At 38.1% G+C, this 22,500-nt stretch overlaps 3 protein-coding genes across 6 annotated transcripts in view; 2 read left to right on the top strand and 1 right to left on the bottom strand.

The window, feature by feature from the left end:
• LOC138021324 (G1/S-specific cyclin-E1-like) overlaps window positions 1–6,944 on the top strand; it is a 20,681-nt gene extending 13,737 nt beyond the window's left edge. Inside the window, exons 6-10 of one of the 2 annotated variants that reach the window (XM_068868168.1) lie at window positions 1–7; window positions 1,300–1,452; window positions 4,189–4,297; window positions 4,615–4,772; window positions 5,140–6,944. The exon at window positions 1–7 is cut by the window's left edge and continues 89 nt beyond it. In XM_068868168.1, the coding sequence (XP_068724269.1) occupies window positions 1–7; window positions 1,300–1,452; window positions 4,189–4,297; window positions 4,615–4,772; window positions 5,140–5,280 (568 nt within the window). In that variant the 3' untranslated portion in view covers window positions 5,281–6,944. The remainder of the gene's footprint in view (window positions 8–1,299; window positions 1,453–4,188; window positions 4,298–4,614; window positions 4,773–5,139) is intronic. The other variant, XM_068868169.1, reaches the window with a different exon arrangement.
• Window positions 6,945–9,535: 2,591 nt separating this feature from the next.
• LOC138018518 (uncharacterized protein F13E9.13, mitochondrial-like) lies at window positions 9,536–15,494 on the top strand. Of its 2 annotated transcripts, XM_068865159.1 has the most exons (5): window positions 9,536–9,815; window positions 11,160–11,242; window positions 12,649–12,983; window positions 13,142–13,403; window positions 14,374–15,494. In XM_068865159.1, exons 1-5 carry the CDS (start codon window positions 9,725–9,727, stop codon window positions 14,389–14,391), a joined length of 789 nt encoding a protein of 262 aa, XP_068721260.1. In that variant the 5' UTR covers window positions 9,536–9,724; the 3' UTR covers window positions 14,392–15,494. The 2 variants fall into 2 exon arrangements, with proteins under 2 accessions (XP_068721260.1, XP_068721259.1); XM_068865158.1 differs by having other exon boundaries at window positions 9,558–9,815; window positions 13,142–15,494.
• Window positions 15,495–16,507: 1,013 nt separating this feature from the next.
• Window positions 16,508–18,349, bottom strand: LOC138018519 (tumor protein p53-inducible nuclear protein 2-like). 2 transcript variants are annotated; one of them, XM_068865160.1, is made up of 3 exons: window positions 18,067–18,349; window positions 17,742–17,946; window positions 16,508–17,487 (listed from the first exon to the last, which is right to left on the bottom strand). In XM_068865160.1, exons 2-3 carry the CDS (start codon window positions 17,881–17,883, stop codon window positions 17,000–17,002), a joined length of 630 nt encoding a protein of 209 aa, XP_068721261.1. In that variant the 5' UTR covers window positions 17,884–17,946; window positions 18,067–18,349; the 3' UTR covers window positions 16,508–16,999. The 2 variants fall into 2 exon arrangements, with proteins under 2 accessions (XP_068721261.1, XP_068721262.1); XM_068865161.1 differs by having other exon boundaries at window positions 17,742–17,917.
• Between the last annotated feature and the right edge of the window lie 4,151 nt (window positions 18,350–22,500).

The raw sequence follows: 22,500 nt of genomic DNA, 5'->3' as shown, positions 1-22,500 counted from the left end.
GTTAAAGGTTAGTTTACTGAACAGTGATGTACTCAGATCCCGTGTTTAAAGCTTTTTTAAACAAATTACACTGCCTGGGTTGGGGAAAATTCAAAAATTTCCAGGATGTTGTGTCTATTGGGTTACCTGTGTTAAACATGTGCAGACAAGATGAGGAATACGTGTAGATACTTGTCATAATAATGAGCAGAAAACCAGCTATAAATTAATGCTCATCTTCCTTGTGAGTTTTCATTCCGTTTCTCTATATACTGTAGAACAAATGCATTTACATGTACATGAAGGATGTGAACTCAAGATTGTATTAAAACCTTGGCATTATATTAGGAACATTAATTGGTATCTTTTGGAGTACTCTTTCCTTTATCTAGTGTATTCAGTTTCAGTTTCCTTTTCATTCCATAAAATCTCAAAATTGGGATACTTGTTAAGAAAATATGATTAGAGGTTTTAATGAACTTGTTGTTTACATGTTTCTTGTGAGATTAGGACATCACATGCTTGGGGCAAGCGGATCACGTGTTTTAGGAAGTTGTTTGTCGCTACCTTTTTTCAGATTACGGATGTGTATTTGTGCTGTTGTAAACATTTATCAATAAAGTTAAATGAGTTTACATTCGATTGGACTTCAAAACTTTAACAATATTGTTCTCCAACAGGGCTTGAAATTACGACCAATACAGTCACATTTGCGACTGAATTTTTTTCCTTTGTGACTAAAATATCTGGTGAAGTCGCAAATTTTCTCATCTTTGCCCTTTCGAAACAAAAGGGTTAGCAGCCACTTTGCTGCCTTTTTTACTAAAATAAATAAAGAAATGTAAATTATTTTTGTTTCTCGCTTTGAGTCTTCAATCTGAAGATAGCGTAATTTTGCTGCAATGTTACGTGCACAACTCCATTCCTTCGATATAGTTCACCATTTTCAGCGGTTTCTTTCAACCCAAGTATTGTGGGCTCATATTTTGTTTTGCTAGACTGCTGACAACACAATGCAGCGTGACGATTTTACAACTAAATTTTGTGAAATTGTGACTACATTTTCATATCTTGTCGCAAATTTGTGACAGGATTTTTTCGCTAATTTCAAGCCCTGTCCACTCTAATGTGTGAACTTTGAAGTGATGGCATTAAATTATTTATTGACAATATTAACATTATTATATAAGGTATTAAATGGCAATTTGTGTTTATCATGGTAGATGAAGGGATCACAAAGAATAGATTCACTCGTCTTGTTAATTCAAATGTGCTTTTTCATGCAATTCTTTCTTACATGCTTTTGTTCTCTTCCCACAGGCTTTAAATTGGAATTTAACACCAATAACTATCAACTCGTGGCTAAATATTTATATACAGTTGTCCTGTGCGACAAGCGAAAAGAGTTCACATAGAAAGGAAACATTCCACTTACCCAACTACCCACAGCAAGAATTTGTCAAAGTATCACAGGTAGTTCTTTCTTTCTTCAGTATATATTTCATTTTGCTATCAGCAGGTGCTGAGTTCTTCTTTTCTGTGTTGTATTTACCAGAGTGACTTATTAACACCACTGTACCACTCACACTACATGTATTTTTTGCATGTGTTTCTGTTTTGCCATGGTCAAGCTGCAGATTGGATCTGCATGCAATTGATCCAGACAAAACCTTGACCAAATAAACTGAATACTATACATGTACTTTCACCTAGCTTTTACCCAATGATTGAAGCACTATAATGCTGCAATGTTGTGAAGATTTAAAATAAGGTTTTTGCGTGTTTTCTAGCTCATTATTGACAAAAGGTGGCTTCTATTCTCAAATGTGTCACCTTTGTAATTTCAAAAAAAAAAGAAGGCAAGGTTAAGAAATAATATTGCATGTGGAAACTACATGGGAATTATAGGTTTTAGGGTTAGGGTTAGGGAAAATTGTATACTACATTAAGACACAGGCAAATGTTGTTGAAAAAAATCACTATACATTTTATAATAAAGTTTTGATGTAATGAGCACTATGAATAGCTAAGACCATGTGCTTGATGAGAGTACAGATGCAAGGCTGGCGCCACTTATAGGATTTGGAAAAATAAAAGCTTTCCAAAAATTTTAGCCAAAGGCTTGAGGAAATAAATAAATTCTTTATTGTAAAACCAAGAATCAAGTGAAGCTATGATCTTCGCGGTTATGAACGCAATATTTACAATTGTGTAGAGAAGCCTGAAAAATTCAGGACTTCAACGGGGTTTGAACCCGTGACCTCGCGATTCCGGTGCGACGCTCTAACCAACTGAACTATGAAGCAACTGCCGTTGGGAGCTGGTCATTTGTGGGTTCATAACTGCGAAGATCATAGCTTCACTTGATTTCATATCCGCTGTTCATAGATGATTCATTTCATATACCATTTCATCATTGATTCATTCCTCACGGGACCATTAGAACCCACAAATGACCAGCTCCCAATGTCAGTGGCTTCATAGCTCAGTTGGTTAGAGCGCCGCACCGGAATCGCGAGATCACGGGTTCAAACCCCGTTGAAGTCCTGAATTTTTCAGGCTTCTCTATGCAATTGTAAAAATTGGGTTCATAACTGCGAAGATCATAGCTTCACTTGATTTCATATCAGCAGTTCATATATGATTCATTTCATATACCATTTCATCATTAAAACCAAGAATCCTTGCCTGTAATCTTTTCTTTTGTAAAGCACTCACATGAAGGAAGTGGACAGGGCACTCGTTTCTTGCATGCTTTATAGCAGAAAGATCACTGGCAAGGCTTTTTTTTGTTGTTCTTATGTATGTCTGATGGATTGCATCCTTTTCTGTCTCACTCTGTTAGTATTAATTCAATTGAAAGCTTTTCCTTCACGTTTTCATTTGTGCACAGGATGATCAATAATATTTGTAATTCCAGTACAAAGTCATAGAATTTAACATTTGTGCACTGATTAAAAATACCCTTTAATCACTTTCATTTACGTTCGCTGCATCTGTTGCCATCAGGGCAAAAATTAATAAAGATGTAAAGAAAACAAAGAATTTAAAGAACTAGTTGATGAACTTAACCCATTGACGAGTAAAATCGTCTGGCGTTAGACAGAGTCTGGCCGTTTTCGGATCATGCACATGAAAGTACTATCAGGGGCATACCTGCCTGTAAGCCAAGTTAAAATGTTTAAAAAATATTTTAAAACTTAACTAGTGAGCAGCACTCTGCAAACTGTATCTGTAAAACTTGTGTATTCCCAGACTTTCGTCTAGCTACCCTAGACTTTTTCAGGGAGTTTCACAATTAAAGAGTCTATGGAAACACAGAAAAAAGTCCTCTATTGGTTTTATAAAATATTTCTCAAAGATAATTCAACAAATGAAGGAAAATGCTGGTTTTTTTTAACTTCTTGATTGAAACAGATTTTCTTGACACACTCTCATATTTCCTACAAACCAATCAAAACCTGCGTCTGACAATACATAACCAATCAAAATTTCTTTGATGTCATAGCCTTGTTTCCATACTCTCATCTAAACACAGCTATTGACCAATGAGAGTGTCTGTACCATCCTAATTATTTTATAATAATACATTTAATGCCTGTATTGAAGCCATATCTGATGGCACAAATGACAGTCACAACCAAGGTTTGACAAGGGAACAGACAACAGGTGCAGCTGTGAAATGTTAGGGCAAGGGGTGAGAAATGGCCATGCTAAAACTGTGGCCCCAAAACATCGTTTCTCATGCCTTGCCCTAATATTTCACAGCTGTGCCTGTTCCCTTTCAAAAATCCGGTTAAACCTTAATGTTTGTGGCTGTCACAGGCATTTAATGTATTATTGTTAAACTTTGTGATGAAGTCTACGTTAGCTAGACCAAATGTTTCGGAAAATAAACAAGTTTTACAGATACAGTTTTCAGAGTGCTGCTCACTAGTTTAGTTTAGTTTAGCTTTACGAGTAAAAATTGGCCGGGAACACCCCTCGCTATTCTCAAACTGTAAGCCTTTTTTTTTTTTTTAAATTATCTATATTAAATAGCCTTCACGGCATCAACACAACTGACTGAGCCCTTGTGATAGAAAAGGGAACCAACTGAACAAAACATAAGGACAGTAACTGAAAGAATTTCACAGTTTGCATCTTTTTTTCCTTTTTGGCTTGTAAAAGAAAGTAATATGGATGTTTTTTTTTTTATCCCCTTTCCAGCTCTTAGATCTATGTATCCTAGACACAGGTTCACTACAGTTTTCCTACAGTATTCTAGCTGCTTCAGCTCTTTACCACATGCTTCATGTTAAAGTTGAGCAAGTTACAGGTGAGAGGTTAAAGCTGTTAGCTGATGATTTTAAAAGTTCCTATCCTTGCTTCATCTATGCTCTGTATTAGAAAAAAAGTACAGTTGAACAGACATTATCCAGAGCTGCTTATCTGGAATTTTAACCTTGTCCTGATTTGATTGTGAATGTCAAAGAGGGTTTTAAAATTATTTTTTAGGTTAGATTTAGCTGGATTCTGTTTCTACTTTCAATTATCTGGACTAACTATTTGCAATTCTGTGTATGCAAAAAAAAAACCCTAATAATTTAAGTTACCGGTAACTGTAATATTCTTCTTTCTTCATTTCTCCTATAGGTCACTCTTGGGAAGAACTGTATCCGTGTATACAGTGGATGAAATCCTTCACTGATGTTATCATGGAAAAAGGAAGCATCTCACTGAAGAGCTTTGATCATGTTGCACGGGAAGATGCACACAACATCCAAACACATTCAGTTGAATTGAAATTATTGGTGAGCAAGTAGAGAGAATAATTATTCTGGGTTGAATACATGGTATCAAGAAGGATTTAATCCCGGGGGAGGGGGGACTCATATGAAACAGACAGGGATGCTCGTCGTCTCGCTTAGGGGTGTAAATTTTGGATTTTGGTCTCGCTTGGGGTGTTCCGGGCAAAGCCACGCCCAGATTGGTCTCCTTTGCCCAGATGGTCTCCTTTAGGGGTTAAATTCAAACTTTCCGACGAGCATCCCCGTCTGTATTCCCTCTAAATCTGAATTGCAACAAATTTGTTTCTTGCTGAGCTTGCAGACCGTTTTCATGAATAACAAGTAAGACAATGTTTTTAAAAGAATTCTTTATACGTTTTTGTAATTTCAGGAAAAAGCTCAATCCCTTCAAAGCAGCCACAGATCAGCTTCAACAGAAAACAGGTCAATGTCCCCAATTGTGGAAAGTCATGGTCCTTTGACCCCACCTAGTAGTACCAAAAAACCAAGTTCTCTTATTGTCATAGATTGAAACAGATTGTATTAGTTTTTCAAAGTCTGCTTAAGAAAACGTGCTCCAGAAATATCATGATATCGCACAAAATGGAGGTCAGGACCTCACCTTACTTTCAGTTGTGGGTCGTCAATACAACCTAGGTATGAATAGACCAGGATGTTAGGTACAGTCCTAATTTCTTGCTTAATGTACATCTTTTAGTGATATAGCATACATTGAAAAATATTTTGCCTGGATCATCATTCTAACACCAGCTTTGTTTGGACTTTTGTTTTCTTCCAAAAAGTCCAGATAACCAGCGTTTGATGGATGCCCTGATTAGGAAACATGCATACACTGTATCAGCGGCAATGCCCTTGCAATCCCGAGGCATGTTACAAGCTGACAATGCCTCTATCTCATTTTTTACTCTTATTTTTTATGTGTAGAATTCAGGGAAAACGGTTTTTGCAATACTTTTTTTTATACAACATAGGTTATTTCTAAGAGCTTAGTGTTTTACTAAAAAATCATTTTGTAAATATTATTTTGTCAACCTGTATTTGTACAAAGTGTTGTTGAAGAGGCCTCAAGCTGTGTCTTGTATTGTGCTACTCCGTATAATTTGCATTAGCATAATTTAACTGTCAACTGACAAAAAAAATGAAAAGGCGTAAGTTTTCAAGGGAAATTACAAGAACCAAAATAGTAACTTTTTGAATGGTGTTTTCGAGGCAAGATGAATCTTAAGATTTGAGATTGGTTTTATGCTCCTTGTCTATATTTTATTCCTTAACTTTATTCATGACGCTTACATCTGAGGCCGTCCTCACCTTTTGTCCTTTTACCGTCATCCGACCAATCCTTATTTTGAGTTTTAAAGAGGAAAAAGATGCGAGGAAAGTAATGACTTGTTAAAACGTTTTTAGAACTTTTATTCTAAAATATAAACATTGGTTTTACCCGTACAATTCTTCAGTTTAAATTTCAAGCACAGACAAAACGTGACATTGCTCCACAGGAGAGGCTTCCTGTCCGCCTGGGAGGACAGAACCGTTTCTTTGTCCTGGTTTACACGAGCGATGCAGGCATAAACACAACCAACATACGCAAACTCATTAAGTTGTTGCTAATTAGTGTCTTGTTCTAACAAAATGTACCAGTCGTCTGCAGTTTTAAACCTTTTTCTCCAACTTAAAACGTTTTAGATTGCTTTTGATGTTCTTTTTGTTTGTTTATCCCGACTCAAAATAAGGGAACGCATTCGACGGTAAACTGAGAAAAGAAAGGACGGCCAAAAGACATATCTTTATGTCGTCAATATCGTGTTTCTGTGTCACTAAAAAGTAACTGACGCATTTATTTCCATTTATGATGTGTTCACATTGTTTAGTAACTTTTTAACAGAGCCAGCTAACAAAAATAATGTGGAAACTTTCACAAGGCTATAATACGTACTCTGAGGAACGCGGTGTTTGCTGGATATCCATTGTTTTAAAAAGCAAGAATTTCCCAGTGTCCGTGTTATGGGTTGGTGAAAATATCAAGTGAAACACATAATTATGTAGGTAGGCTATTGAATTTATTACAAAGAGATTTCTACGGAAAAAAAATTTGAGAAAGAACAAAATTTGTACATTTTTATAGTACCATTGAAGGTGTGTATGAGAGTACCCAATAAAGTTTGCGAATTACTGCAATGGTGATATTTTGTCTCGGCATCGACACTCGTCTAAAACAAGGAACTTTACATTGCAGTGGAGTCGGTCATTCGACAGGCCAGCTTCATCAAAAGCTTGGCTTGTTCTGGAGTTGGATCCAGGTGTGGTTCGGATTATTCAATCGAATCCCCTAACTACTTGCGGTTTCTCAACCAGGTTTGAAGTAGACAAACACCACTTACATAAGCCAAGAGAGTATTGCATAAGCTTAGTCCTTACTCCTAAGAGCACAAAACCGAGGATGTCTAAGGCTCCGTCCACAGATATCCGGGTATTTTTGAATCCCACACGTATCCGGCGAATCCGGAACTTTTTTAATGCGCTCTCCAGAGTGGATATTTTTTAATCCCGAACCGTGTGGACGCCAAATCCGGGTATCTTTTTATCCGGATGACGTACCAAGATCGAGCCCAGTTCCTTACCGTGAAATCAATTCTCAAGATAGCTGCCCACTCTCGACCCCCAGAGCTCTTCTCTTGACTGCGGGAGAGAAAAGCTCTTGGGAACCCTGAAACAAAGTGTCTTATTGGTTTTCGTGATGAACAATGAACAGCGTCTCTGACTGGTGCATTCATGTTAGCACGAGGAGTTAGCAGGCGCTGTGAGGTTCAAATAGCCAAAGTGTATTATGGGGAATTCGAAAATAGAGAATGGTTCTAAATTTGCATTTCTTGCATATTTTCACCGTTAAAGTAATTTTGGTGGACTGAAGATACCATAAGAATACCACGTTTAAAAATGGGTTGAGTTCCTTTGTTATTTTGTTTTCCTTCATTGTAGTCTGAAATTACAATCAGCCACGTGCTTATGCTTCTCACCGAAGTTAAGCCCTGTCGGGCACGAGAATGCACTGAACACTACATCTCTGTTTCCCATCCACATACTAACCCCACCGATTAGTATCTGGATGCGAGAAGACCGAGATGTACATTGTCCAGTGCATTCTCGTCCCCAGAGGCCGCGATCCTTTTGGTCAGCACCTCGGGCTGGTTTCGAACCAGGAAGTCCGCGAATCACGGACTTCCGGCTCGTCTGCGCAATCTGAGAAATTTGAAACAATTAGTAGCTCTCAACGGTTACCAAAATAGACCCCCACTTGAAAGCGAGGCCCTAAGGGCCAATTTGCATGGAAACAAAAAAATACTAAAATGGCGGCCATTTTGGAATAAGGTGTATTCTTGGTGCTGACCAAAAGAATCGCAGCCTCTGCGAACGAGAATGTGTTCAGTGTGCAACACAGGATTGCATTTCTTAGACTCCATATGCATCGTAATACTCATACGGAATACTCATATTTAACGGAATCCTGACCATTCATCGCTTAAGCAGACATAAATTTCTTATGAAATGACTTTTGTTGGTTGGACTCACTAGACGAGCCGAGATGCCATGAGGACGATGTATTATTATGTGAAAAACGTCTATCGAAAGTATGAGGCATGTGGGATGTGGCAGTTCGTGACCTTGATGAATACTTTCAGCGACAGACCTTTTCGCAGTTTCTTGCGCTATATTGGTTGAGGGGCAAACGCGTACAGGCCGAATTCGAACCTCCAAAACTCCGTTACAAAGCGAAAGATTTCAAAAATTTTAAAATATATTAGTCGTTTTTTTTTTAATGTCATTCACCCAACGGAAACCTTAATCGTTGCCAAGGCTCAATGTCTTAAAATTCAACGTTAGAAAAATATATCTTTTCCTACTGATCAACGATTGTACAAGGACGATTCCACGAAGCAGCTAATGCCGTTGGATCAGTGGCTTGATCTGATCGGCGCAATTACAAGTTGATAAACTAGATATTTTGAGCAAGAGCCGATACCTGAAGAAGGCTGGTTTGGCCAGCCGAAATATAGTACACCGCTAAAATCAAATTTACGCTGTATCGGTTCTTGCTCAAAATATTTAGTTCCCCTATTTTGGCTCGCCACGAGGAAAGATTAAGCGACGAACCACAAGCAGGTTGTACTGAGTCGACAATGAATTTGTTATTTTCCACGTCTAACCAGAGTGATGACTAACACATCCCACGTTAACGCCTCCAGGCGTCTTGTTTTGTGCAATTTACGTTACTTATCAACCTCGTTCCCAGGGTCTCTCTTCTCTGCCTCCATTGTCGTTGTGGAGGCAGAGAAGAGAGACCCTGGGAACGAGGTTGGTTACTTATGGGCTCCTGACGTGTAGCTGGTTGACGTTTGGATTCTACCAGGCAAAAGGTCTTCACTTGATTGAAAATAAACGTAATATTTTTCAGGACGGCACTCGTTAGAATGATGTTTTAGAATTATGGTGCGCGGGCTCCTTTCATGAAACAGCAGGTGGAACTGAGTTGACATCAATGTAGTACTAAAACCTCTCTAAGGCCCTGTTTACAAGCAGGTAGGGTAACCCTACTGCTAGGGTAACCCTGGCCTAAAAAGTAGCGTCGAACACAACACCTCTCAAGAATTTGAACTATTTACCAGGGAAAGTGGGCGGGGCCGTGACTCAGTAATTTAGGCCCATTCCACTGATCGGTGGTTTTGGTAGTAAGCGAATATGAAATAGTTTCCTCTCCCATATTCACCGCTGACTCTTTTGATATTTATTTTTTTTGGCGGTCTTTCTGATTATTGACATTTGACAGACCATTTGACATCGTTTAATACAGGTGATCGAGACCGTTACAAATCCCCACACAATGGAAAATTAAGTAGTAGATTCTGCCCTGTCCCCTCAAAATTATCCCTCTGCAAGCTTTAAGAAGCCTTCGAAAAAGAATGGCTTCCAATACCCTCGCCAAGTTTTCTAGAATTTTTGGTCGGAAGTCCTCTGTTGTTATTGGGATGATCCATGTCGAAGCTTTACCAGGTAATGGAAAATTATTTTGGTGTTTTTTATATATATTTCAGATTTTCATTGGTTTCTTGATATATTTGTTGACAACGAAAGGATTACTAATTTATGGACAGCCAAACGATAATTTATATGAGAGTAACTTTATATTAATTCATTTGCAGTAGAATCCTTCTTGATCACCATGCGTGTAACCTGTATGTTTTGTAACAGAGATAGCGTGGCCGGATTTACACTGGCGACGAATAACTAGCCTAAGAAGAAATTTCCGTCTAAATATAAATTCGGTGTTAAGACGAATTATGGACCAAAACAGGCCATTTTGAAGTTCTTTGCTTAGTGACCTAGCCTATGAATGGCTGCGAGGCTGCTGGTGACCTTGTAATGTTACAGGTCTCGCTGCAGTTATCATGTAAAATGTGTTGTTGTAATTCTTATTAGTCTACATGGAGGGTGTAAACTGCAGGTTGCTGGCCTTGGGGGGGGGGGGTGGGGGGGAGGGGGTGGGGGGGAGGGGGTACTCCCTTATAAGGGCTTAATGGGGACGTGCGGCCAGCCAGGGTATGTTTTTCGGGATTTTTGTCTTGAACAGGGTATCAAATTTATCATTTTCTGTCTTAATCAGGGTATCGATTTATCAATTTTTGGCTTAAACTGGGTTAAATGTCTTAAACAGGGTATCAAAAATCGGAATTCTGTCTTAAAATGGGTAGGAAAATCAGCGATATTTGCCTTTAACAGGGTCAGGGTATGAGGGACCGCGCCGCACCTCCCCAACCAGGGATACATCGAGTACCCATAGCTGAAACAACCCAAACCTTTACTAATGCTAACATTAGGCCTAAAAATAATATTTAAGCCTAAGATTAGCATTTTTGTAAAGGTTTGGGTTGTTTCGGTTATGGTAAAACAATGACCTGCAACTCTAACTCTCTAACCTGCAACCTGCCCTTTATACTCTTGGGTAGTTTACATTAACATAAGGAAGCACAAAGATTTGTATCAAAGCAGGGTCACCGGCAGTCTCACTTCCATTCTTAGGCCAGGTAACCTACTGTAGCTACAATTGTAAAATGGTCTATTAACAGGTCTTACAGACGTCCTGACTGACGAATCAATCGTAGACTGAATTGAGAGAGCACTGCTGATGCACTGTTGCCATGTGCCAATACCAGTAATTTGCTAAGATACTGAATGTGTGGCTTGGCCTGATTGTTGATTGTTATGATTTTTTTGGCAACACCACACAACATCTTACACCTTTTTTGGCACTGAATTGGAATGAAATTGTCCTCAGTGGCAATGTCAGTACTCAGGCTCTGTTTGCCCTGAGCCTTTTCACTTTTCTTTGAATCCCAGGAACCCCAAGAAATCACCTTCCTATGAAAGACATAATCCACATGGCACAAACTGATGCAACTCATTACAAAAATGCAGGAGTGGTAAGAAGTGTTAGGCTTACACAGGGGGTACACAGAAAAATGAGGTTGAAGAGACAGGCCAAAAAAAAGGAACTTTATTTAAGTGTCTAGTCATTCTAGCGCTTGCAGAAGCACTAATTGGAGCTCTAATTGGGGACACTGTAAACTGAAATTAACAATTAACGTACCGGTAAATCAAGTTAAATGTTGGTTTTCGAGGAAAGGGGAAAACCAGAGTACCTGGAGAAAAACCTCTCACTGCAGAGAAGGGAACCAACAAACTCGACCCACATATGATGCCGAGTTTGAAATTTAACCCGGGCCACAATGGTGGAAGGCGAGTGCTCTCACCACTACGCCATTCATGTTATTAAATTTAAATCTCGGATATTGCATTTCTATCTTTCTGATTGGCTCACTCAATCTTGGTTATCAGCTCATTTAGTATAAATACACAGGTGATTATACAAAATCGCGCGCTCTCATTGGCTTGCTATTTCGGATTATCAGCTGATAATCACCTCATTTTTCCACTGTAAGTGAAGATGATTTCGCGTTGAAATGTTTTTTTTTTCTCTTTTTTAAAATAATCACCTGTGTATTTATACTAAAACAATTATTCGCCTCAGGCGAAGTGATTATCGGTGAATATTCACCTTGACTTCGTCTCGGTGAATATTCACTGATAATCACTTCGCCTTCAGCGAATAATTGTTAAATACTGTAATGACCTTATATGGACACTGATTGCATCTGTCATTTTGTAAAATTGAGACAACATCTGTAAGTAAGTAAGTCACTTCCAAATGTAATGAAAATTCAATAAAACACTTATTCCATTTGCGCTTATTGGATACGAGACTGGTTATAGCCAACTCGGCGCTACACACCTGGTTGGCTGTTTACCACCTAATATCCAACGCGTGCTCACGGAATAATATTATTGTTACCTAGCCCACATATAGAGCACAAACCATTGTTAGCAATCATCATTGTTTGGAGATTAATGATGTGTAGTGATGACATTGTGGTCACTCCTTGCTTTCAAGGATGCTTTCATTGGATATAAGACTGGTTATAGCCAACTCATCGTTACACATCTCGTTGGCTGTTTACCACCTAATATCCAACGCATGCTCACGGAATAATAATATTGTTAACTAGCCCATATATAGAGCACAAACCATTGCTAACAATCATCATTGTTTGAAGATTAATGATGTGTACTGATGATGTTGTGGTTATTCCTTGCTTTCAAGGATGATGGTTATTCCTTGAATATTCGCTGCCCCTTAATGCTTAATTTGCTTTATTGTAGTTTATAGAACCAATCATTTTGGTGATTACCAGCATATGGCATCGCATCTTACAACAAATTTTGAATCTTTCCAGAATTAACAAGGATTTGTATTTAATTGATTTACCAGGATGCTATAATGGTAGAGAACATGCATGACATCCCCTATCTCAATCGGCAAGTTGGACCGGAAATTGTAGCATCAATGAGTGTGATATGCAGTGAAGTTAAGCATGTGGCTAACAGCTTGCCATGCGGTGTTCAGATCTTGGCAGGAGCCAATAAGGAAGCTCTTGCAGTGGCCAAAGCAGCAAGTTTGGACTTCATCCGAGCAGAGGGATTTGTATTCTCCCACATTGCTGATGAAGGAACAATGAATTCTGACGCAGGTGAAATTCTGAGATATAGAAAACAGATTGGTGCAGACAATGTTATGGTATTCACTGACATTAAGAAAAAGCACAGGTAAAGATTCTCCTTTATTTTATTTCTAACTAATTTTGAGAAAATTAAAACAGAGAGTAGGAAAGGACTTGTATTCTGTCTTACTTGTATCAACAAATATCATTAGTTTCAGAAGTGTCATTTTAAAATACAATTCTTTTCACCTTATTTTTTGACAGCTCTCATTTTTTGACATCAGATGTCAGTATTCTTGAAGTGGCTCAAGCTGCTGAATTTTTCCTATCTGATGGAATAATCTTGACTGGGAAAACAACAGGAGAAGCAACAAGCTTAAAAGAAATGCAGTGTGTGAAAGAGTCTGTCAATATCCCTTTGCTGATTGGTTCAGGGGTGGATGATGGTAACATGGAACAATATCTTGGAGCTCATGCAATGATAATTGGGTCCCATTTCAAAGAGGACGGACATTGGTCAAATCCCGTAAGTTTTGACCGAGTGCACAGCTTTATGTCCAAAGTTGAGAGACTGAGAAGATAGCACATTAAACTCTTCCAATGACTAAATTGGTTCTGCCTTTAATCACCATGCATACTCTAAGTGTTGGGATTATTTCCTTGCCTGCACAGCTTGTTACAATGTATTGGGCAGCGTTCCCATGGTTATTGTCATGTCATGAGGAGGAAAACCTCTTGCTTCAAGTGATGGTCATCATGTACTGGGTCAAAATTAGTTCTTGTATCATGATTATAATATTGTTATTGTATTATTCAAACCAAATAAATCGATTGTGGTTCAGCATTGTCTGTATTCTTATCTATAATCAGGACATTCGTAATCATAGTGTGGTCAAAATGTCATGCGCAGAGTGAGTCTGCAACAAATTATGACCACTATGATGACAAATATCGTTGTTGATAAGACTACAGACAATGCTGGCTGAACCACATTCAATTTGTTTTTTGTCACAATATTCAATGCAAAGAAAAATGTTTATTTTAGAGAGTGACCAAGATTGTAACACAAAGAAAAAGAAAGCGCTGTCTATAACTTTCTCGCAATCTGATTAGTGAAGGCTTTGCACGACACCTCTATGCGAGCAGCGTTGTCTAGAATCTTATCAACAATGCAGTGCTGGAAATAATTTTTCTTTATTCGCAGGACATATGTCCTTTCAAATCTTCCTTTTGGTCGGACATTTGACAAATTGGACCGGACATAATTTATTGACTGACAACACCTTGAAGAAGAGAACTCAAGATGTGCTGGTGAGATGTTCGGTCATCGTGTCCGATCATAATGTGAAATTGGCCGGACATTTTCAAAATTTGGTCAGACAATGTCCGATGTCCGACTGTTATTTCCAGCACTGCAATGGCAAATTAGCTAATCAGATTGTGAGATTACATGCAATAATTATTATGGTGAAATTTATTTCTTTCTTTTGTTATAGCATTTTACGCTTAATTAATGTATGGTCTCGGCAAACATCAGGACTTGAGGGAAACCCAAGTGACCAGACATCAAGTGCTTTGTTATAGATCTAGACTTTTCCTTCAACAACAGCGGCAAACAACCGGAGTGGGCAACAACTGTGGAATTGTATCCCAGTTGGGATACATTAGAATTTGACCAGGGGCACATGACCAAGAGTCAACCAATCACAGAGCTTTTTTTGTTGAGTGAAAGGATGGGTGCATAACAAGTAGAAACACCACACCAGACAAATTAAATTTCTAAACAAATCTGGTCAAAATAATATTTACCTTTATATATTTTGTGGCATATGAAGTTAACTTCCAACCAAAACTCAGGAACATGTTTTTCAGTACTCTTACAAGTCACTTTGTATCACACAATACCCCTTTAGTGGCATTTCGTGGAAGTGTAAAGTCACATTAGGGAAGCAGCATTCTTGCAAAAAAACCACATCTTCGCTTGGATTTTTGTTACTTTAACCCTTTAAGGCTTGAGGGGGCCCCCCTGTCTGGCGTTAAAACGGAGTAAAATTTGTAAGGAGCCACTGGGAGAAAAAGGGTTAAACAAAAATATAGAAATCTATAAATGTATTAAAACTATTTACAAGGCTAAAAAATTTAAAAGTAAAAAACCAAACATTTTCGACATTTAGTAATCATCGGGGTATTAATGTACCATCCGCTAAACCAATATTTTATATCCTTTAGGCAATTCCCGATGGGAAAAGTTTTTGCAACATAGCACTTGATTTGTCTATTCAGACTAGGTTATTAATGCCCTGATGATGACTAAATGTCGAAAACTTTAGGTTTTTTTACTTTTGAATTTTTTAGCCTTGTAAATAATTCTTTTAAACTTGAGCAAACTTTATGAACATCATTATAAACGTATTCTTTATAAAGAGGTTAACAGTAGAAAAAGGGGGTTAGGTATTTATAAATGTGGGGATGTATAAAATTTGTACTGTGAACCAGAATATGGATTTGTCAGATATACCCTCTTTGCCTTTTCGAACGTTCTGGAATTTCACGTTGTGTAAGAAATTTTATGAAGGAAATTAGGCTCCACAGAATAAAAATTGATAATTGGGTCTAATTATTGTTTTAGTGTAGTGAATTTATAGAGGTCACCGGCATTTTCACTTTAACATGGTTTATGTTTTATCTAAAGAATGCACTCAAAATAAGTGAGATAACTTTATTCCCATAATTTATTTGCAACACCTCAAGCATTTCTTATTGATGTTTTCTGTAGGAGAAGTGGTTTCATAAATATTAATTTCTGCATCATTGGCTAAGTTACAGTAATATTATAATATATCCTAACTAGGTAAATTGTCATGTTTATAGCTTTGAATGTTAAATACTACTGGTGTTTAAATCCAAGCGGGCAGTAAAGAACATATTTAAATTTGATTGCCAAGTAACATTCATTCACTTTTTAGAATAATGAGTATTTTTGTTTTGCCCCAAATTTAATTTATAATTTATGCAATGATGCTTGGGGTAAGAAGTAAGTCTTATATTACCTCAAAGAATTTATGAGGAAGCAAAAAATATCCAGTTCTTCAGAATCTGACACTGTTACTTTAGAAGTAGGAAGGGAAACAGAAATAATTATTATTTTGCAAGCAGATTAAGTTTGTTTATTACTGCTGTAGCAGCTGCCAATGTAAAAATCAAGGTAATATTTACTTTCCTGTTATTGACTTGATTTCACCTCATGCCAACTCAAGTGTACATGAACTGTAACACTAGACCTGTCCTCCGTTTATGGTGAGGAAATAATAATATTATTATTATTATAATTTATTAACTTTCTCCATCAGTGTTTAGTGTTGGAAATTATAATGTTCCAAGTTTTTGTATGCATACGAATTTTTTCTTGTTACAAAGTCAAATCCTATGATCCACCTAATTTGAATGATAATTAAGCCAACTTTAAGGGACATTTAAAATAACCTCCCTGATAAAGTCTCATTTGTCTTCTTCCACAAAGGTCCAAACAAATTTCCAAACCACCAATTTATCTTTTTATTTTTTCGATTCGTGGATAAATTTAACAACAATATTCTGTTCAAATCCACACCAAAAAAATCAGCTAATACATTTTTTTTTCAAATTTTCTTTATTCAAATCTTAGGATGGAGAAGTTCTTGCAACTTCAACTAAGCGTGAAATGAATTTCTTAGTTTTCCTATTTTGCGAAGTATTTTATCCTTTTTTTGGCTTTTTTCCATAGTAAAAAATAAAATCGACGATAGACTTTACACAATCTAATTCTATGTATATAAAGATAACTTACACAAGCCTAAATTATTTTGCTGGGCGAATAATTTCCCATCTTCACGCTTTAAAACATTTTGTCAATCCTTTCTGCTTCAAGTTTCGATTCAACTAAAAAATTCTCCTTATAAATAGGAGAATATAAAATTCCGACAACGAGAAAAAACACACAGAAATCTACCTAAAACCTCGGTAAGAATATAAATAATGCGCTTTAATATATTCACATCATCGGACTTTAGCCCCGTACATATGCCAGATATGCTAATCCCTGCGCTTCGCCTTGGTTGAATTTCAATAGTTTTTCAGTTAAGGTCAACAACCCCTTTTACCATGCAAACCTACGTGTTTCCCAAGCATCCTATTGCGTCTTTTATTTCGCTTGCTTTTAGAATTATTTTGAAAATGAACCATATTTCGTTTTTTCAAGTTCTTTCTGTTAGGCCGTATGCTTCCTTCTAAAGGAGGCTCCGTTAGCCGCTTGTTTTCAATCAAGTCGAGCTGTGCCTGAAATTGTACAGTCCGCCTTGGCTCCCGCTTTTCAACTTCGTTTGCTTCTTCGCTTCTCGGAACACTAGAACTCCTGGAAGCTGAAGAGACGGAAGGCGACGGTCGCCGAACAGCTGGTCCATAAACAGACATACTGGGATGCTCAATCAAGAGATCCTCCATAGGACTCGATTCCAAAATTTCTGGGGAAAGCCCGCTCCCGCTCGCTTCAAAGCACGGAGGAGGAGTAACATACCAGCTCTCTTCCAATTGCACTTGAGCTTTAAGCTTCGAATCATCCCTTTTCCCATCGGCTGAAAAAATAAAAATATTCGTTGACGAGAAAATGTTTGGCGCAAATAATAAGGTATGATGCAACGCTGGTGCAAGACAGCGTCTTTGTATAGTTGGTGACGAAATGAGGGCTCCTCGAGTCGTAAATCAATTGCCAGGTAAATTTTTTCGAGAATTTTGGGTTTCATTCAATTATCATTAGACTAAAGTAAAGATATGCTTTTGCCTTGAAGAATAGGTATGATATTCTCCCCACAAAGACAGTAAGGGTTACCTTGTGTCTCACTGGATAATTTGCTCTCGCGAAGCTCCACCAAAATCCAGTCGTTATCGCTCTGAGTGTCGTCCACAGAACAACCTGGAACAACTTGTTCATCGCTTTCGCCCCAAATGTAGCTTGAAATCGCCGTCCACATTTTGAGAATCTTTTTAGTCCACTAAAAATTCGTCCTACGATGCGGAAAAACAGTGAAAACCCTCTGTTATGAAAAAACAGACAATAGAGCAGAGAGTAAATAGATCGAAAAACACCTTGGAAAAGATATATCGTTTCAATCGTCTGTTTTTTTAAAGAAAAAAATAAAAAAAGTCAGTCTTACCGTTTCCTTTAACTTCAGGAGAAGTTGTGCCCGCCAAAAATCGTTATTCTTGGCTCGATTTCAGCAACTAAAATATGGTGGGCAAAGTCGCCGGCCGGTTTTAGATGGATCAGCAAAAGACTTGTAGCTTTTAACAGTCGCCCCGATTGAGGACAATCTTGATGCAAAGGTTGGGCTTCTGGTTTAAGTGGATGAAACTCAAACAGGTCTAATGGCGATACGCAAAGCGCCAGGCTTAGCTTGGCTGGAAAATTATTTTTTGGGAAAACTCAATGTTTTTGTTGACATTCTGTCACACAGATGACGTTACCAATCAAATTCACCCTCTTTTGCCATATTTGGAATGAGACGCAGCCGTGGCCTGTTGAAATTTTCAAGCGAGCACGTGATTGACCCATGACTCCATTACGTAATAGTCCCATGCAACCCGTGCTAGACCCGGTTTTTTGCGGGATTCCTCTACAAAACGATTTTGCAATATCTTCCTCTTTTTAACTTGGTTGTCTGGTATTTCGTACTCGTCGATCGAGCCAACGTAAAAATATACAGATTACATAAAACTATGCTTTTTCGAAGTTTCCGGATCATTGCACAATTGTATTTTGGACTTTGTTTTTCAGTCACGGGTAATTACACACATACTGTTTGTTGCCACATCAAAGTACGCATTATTTCAATAGTTCACATGATATCGGCTGGCCGAAGAAAAAAATCACGATAAAGCAAGTCACGCCAGGAATCAGGTAATATTTCGGATCGTTCTAGGATGTACACCGTTTTCAGACAAGCGCTGCTCCGACGGCAGGTCTCCTAATGACTTGAACCAAAGTCAGTCATGCCTGCTGCCGAACCGCAAAACATTCACTTAGCTCCAATCCCGCGGGTATTTCAAAAAAATGCCAGAGGACAAAGAGAAAAACTAAAAACAAACAAACAAAAAATGCTGCGGGGCATATGAGTCCCCATGAGTCCGCGGCATAAATGACACTTGTCACTCTTGAATACGGCAATTTTCAGGTACATGAAGGCCGAAAAGGGATTTTTAATGCGCTTCATCAGACGAAAAAGAACTTTTCTGGCATTTTCAAGGACCAAGATTCATATGCCTTTTTTGAGGTCAAACGATACCCATGGAAATGTCCGGACACCCAAGGCTTCAATTCGATAGGTATAACTGGGGCGTGTGCGAGCTCTTCGCAAACAATCTGGGCTATTGTGGTCCCGATTCTACTGCCTTTGCTCTGTAAACAGTTGAATAATGTTGTAACCTACACAAAAAAGAGCATAATTCTTGTGGATTATATTTTGGAGTGATTTTAGAATACGCGCTCACGTTCGAACTGTCTAAATCTGAGTGACTAGGGGCGCTTTCCATTTGACAGAACTGCATGACTGGCAAGACCGGACAATTGGAAGAATAACTCTACAACACATTCAAATCAACACACTTCGGGGATCCTATATATACTCCCCCAGAAGAATGCGAGGAATATCATTTAAGCGTTCCTTCAGATTGTTGTATTTTCTTTACAAACTGATGGGTTTGGCCTGCCAGTTCTGACAAAAGGAAGCGCCCTAGGATTGACTCTAACTGGACTTCTCTCTAAGGTTACAGAGGTTATAGCTAGTTAAATCGCAGCGACGGACAAAACGCGAAGTCAGATATTCTGGAGCAGTGTTATTTACAATGCAATGCATCATTATTGCTTTACTGACTGCGCGCTGATGGACAAGTTTCGACCACTTATTTTGAAATAATTCACTAGTACTGCAGTCATAATCAGGGGCACCCAACGAGAATATAGTTCAAAACCACATAAACATAGCATTGTTAAACGTATTTTAGTATTTAAACGGTAGATATAGGCATATTTTTATCCCCTAAAAATTTTTCATCTGTTCGGATTTCCTAGCTGAAAGTCTAGTGATCCGAAAATTATAGGGATCACAAGTTACCTTTTCGAAAATTTCCGCCAGAAAAAAGGCTTCCGAAAATTCTAGGTGACCTTTTTAGGGTAAAAATCCGTTAAAATTGGGCAATTATACCCTTTTTTAGATGTTCGAAAATCCTAGGACAGGCGGGCAAGCAAGAAATTTTACAACAAATGTTCCGAAAATTCTAGATCTCAAATCGTCTTCCGAACAGGTATTTTCCGAAAATTGACGTTGGGTGCCCCTGATAATTAGAGAAAGTCAGAACGCAAGCGGCACGATTCTGCAATTTCTGCAATTTAGAACAATGGTTCTTAGAACAGTGTGGCTGTACCAGTGAATTGTATACGTTAAGTAGAATCTCAAAAGGGAGAAAATACCTAATACGCTTAATCGTACTTATGCCAGAAGCAACCTTCTTAGAGATCTCGCTAATATGACACTCCCAAGAAAGATTTCCATCGATGTGAACATCTAGAGATTTTGAAGTCGAAACGTGTTTAATCGGAAACTTGTTAATTTCAATGTTATATGGGATTCCTTTCTGGCGTTGACAGTCTTTGCCTAGACCCAATTAATAAACATTTTGTCTTAGTCGTGTTTAGTGTAAGTTTGCTCGCTGCAAGCCATATACGAATTCTATCTAAATCTATGTTAACGCAACGCTCTATTTCTTCAACATCATTGCTCGCATAGGTGATGCTAGTATCGTCAGCATACATTCTTGGTTGTGAATGCATAAGGCAATTGGGAAGGTCATTTATATATAGTAAAACAAAAGAGGCCCCAAAATCGTTCCTTGCGGGACGCCACAGGGTAGGTACGTTTCAGATGACTTGTTGCAATTAACGAGGATTTCTCAAATAAGAATAGAACCACTGATTAGCAGAATCACGGATACCATATGTTTGAGTTGAAAGAAGAATAGCATGCATTGGTTTACCGTGTCAAAAGCCTTTTTAAAGTCTAAGAAGATAACTGCATTGACAAGGCCGCGGTCGACGTTCAAAGACCAGCTATCTGTGGTTTCTATCAATGCAGTAACTGTGGAGTGGAGTATGCGAAAACCAGATTGGTAACAACAGAGAAGTTTGTTTTCGGTATAGCTGATCATAAACAATTCGCTCGAAAACTTTAGCCACCACAGGAATGATCGAGATCGGTAATTTAGGGATCGCTCCCATTATCACATTTCTTGCCGAGTAGAGAGGAGTGATCCTAACGCTCTTCCATTCATCGGGAAAAAAAATTGTTTCAATCGATCGATTGAAAATGAGTGCTAGAGAGTCGGAAATTAAATCGAAGCATTCTCTCAGAAGTCTTGGCGGAAACTGTATCAAGTTCATGCATAATTTACGTAAGTGAGACGAAACCAGAGATGGACTTATTTGTTGAAAACTAAAGTTGCCCGAGATAGATTGATTTACAAATTCATCCAAACAAGTATCATTGTCTTCAATATTCTCGGACAGCTTGGGACCGATTTCGGCAAAGAATTTATTAAAACCTTCCGCAATTTCAGTCGGATCAGTTAATTTCCTATCCTCAAATTCGAGTTCATTCATAATCACTTTTTCAGATTTGCGACCCGTCACCTCATCAATGATCTCCCAGGTCTTACGCGAGTTGCCGTCACAATCTGTAAAAGATTTCAAAAAATAGAACTTTTTAGCATTCTTAATAGGCCTTATTCACGATAGCGGCCATGTTGGTTTTCAAATTGTCATGCAAATTAGCCATGTGTTATGCTGGGGGGCAAACATTGGAAAAAAGGCAAATTGCGGAAAATCGACAGGTCGAAATATTGAAAGAACATTGCTGAAAGTACATTTTAGAATTTAGAATTAAGTACCTTTTAGAATAATTTTATATCTTTTGATTGCCTTTGACATTTTGACTTTCTACTTCGTTATCTGCTCATTTTTCACTAAAAAAATCATCGAAGTAACTTGTGTAATCATTCTATTTTACTACTTAGGTGATAAACATTAAATGAAAGTGAAACAAATCATCTGTGTGGCTTAGATGTTTGTTATAACCTCTCGAACTTGTGTTGTTTGCCCCCTCAGAAGTGAGTAACTAATTTGCATGATAATAGCAAATCCAACATGGCGGCCATCGTAAATAAGGTCTATTGCATTGTTCACGTTGTTACGATAGCGTCACCAGACCGTATGGCCTTTATTTAAGTCGATCTCTTAAATGCATTATTTTCTTAAGCTCCGTAGTTATCCACGGACTTTTGGAACCACGAACGCGCTTAGATCGGAGGGGAGCATGTAGATCAGACACCTCTAGAAACAAAATCTTCCATTTTAGCCACATTTCGTTAGGGTTATGTACTCCCTTGAGATCATCCCATGGTTGGACTAAAATATCAGAGCGAAAGCTATTGCGATTGAAATTCTTAAATTGTCTGCATTAGTAACAAGTTAATATGCAAATTTTGTCGACTGCTTGACTGGAGGTGCAGCTTTTTGAAGATGAATGTTAAATGGTCAG

The sequence above is a fragment of the Montipora capricornis genome, chromosome 10 (assembly GCF_036669925.1).
Source record: "Montipora capricornis isolate CH-2021 chromosome 10, ASM3666992v2, whole genome shotgun sequence".
Lineage (NCBI taxonomy): Eukaryota > Metazoa > Cnidaria > Anthozoa > Scleractinia > Acroporidae > Montipora > Montipora capricornis.
Note: the sequence above shows the minus strand (reverse complement) of the source record. Positions and strands in the feature narration are given on the sequence as shown.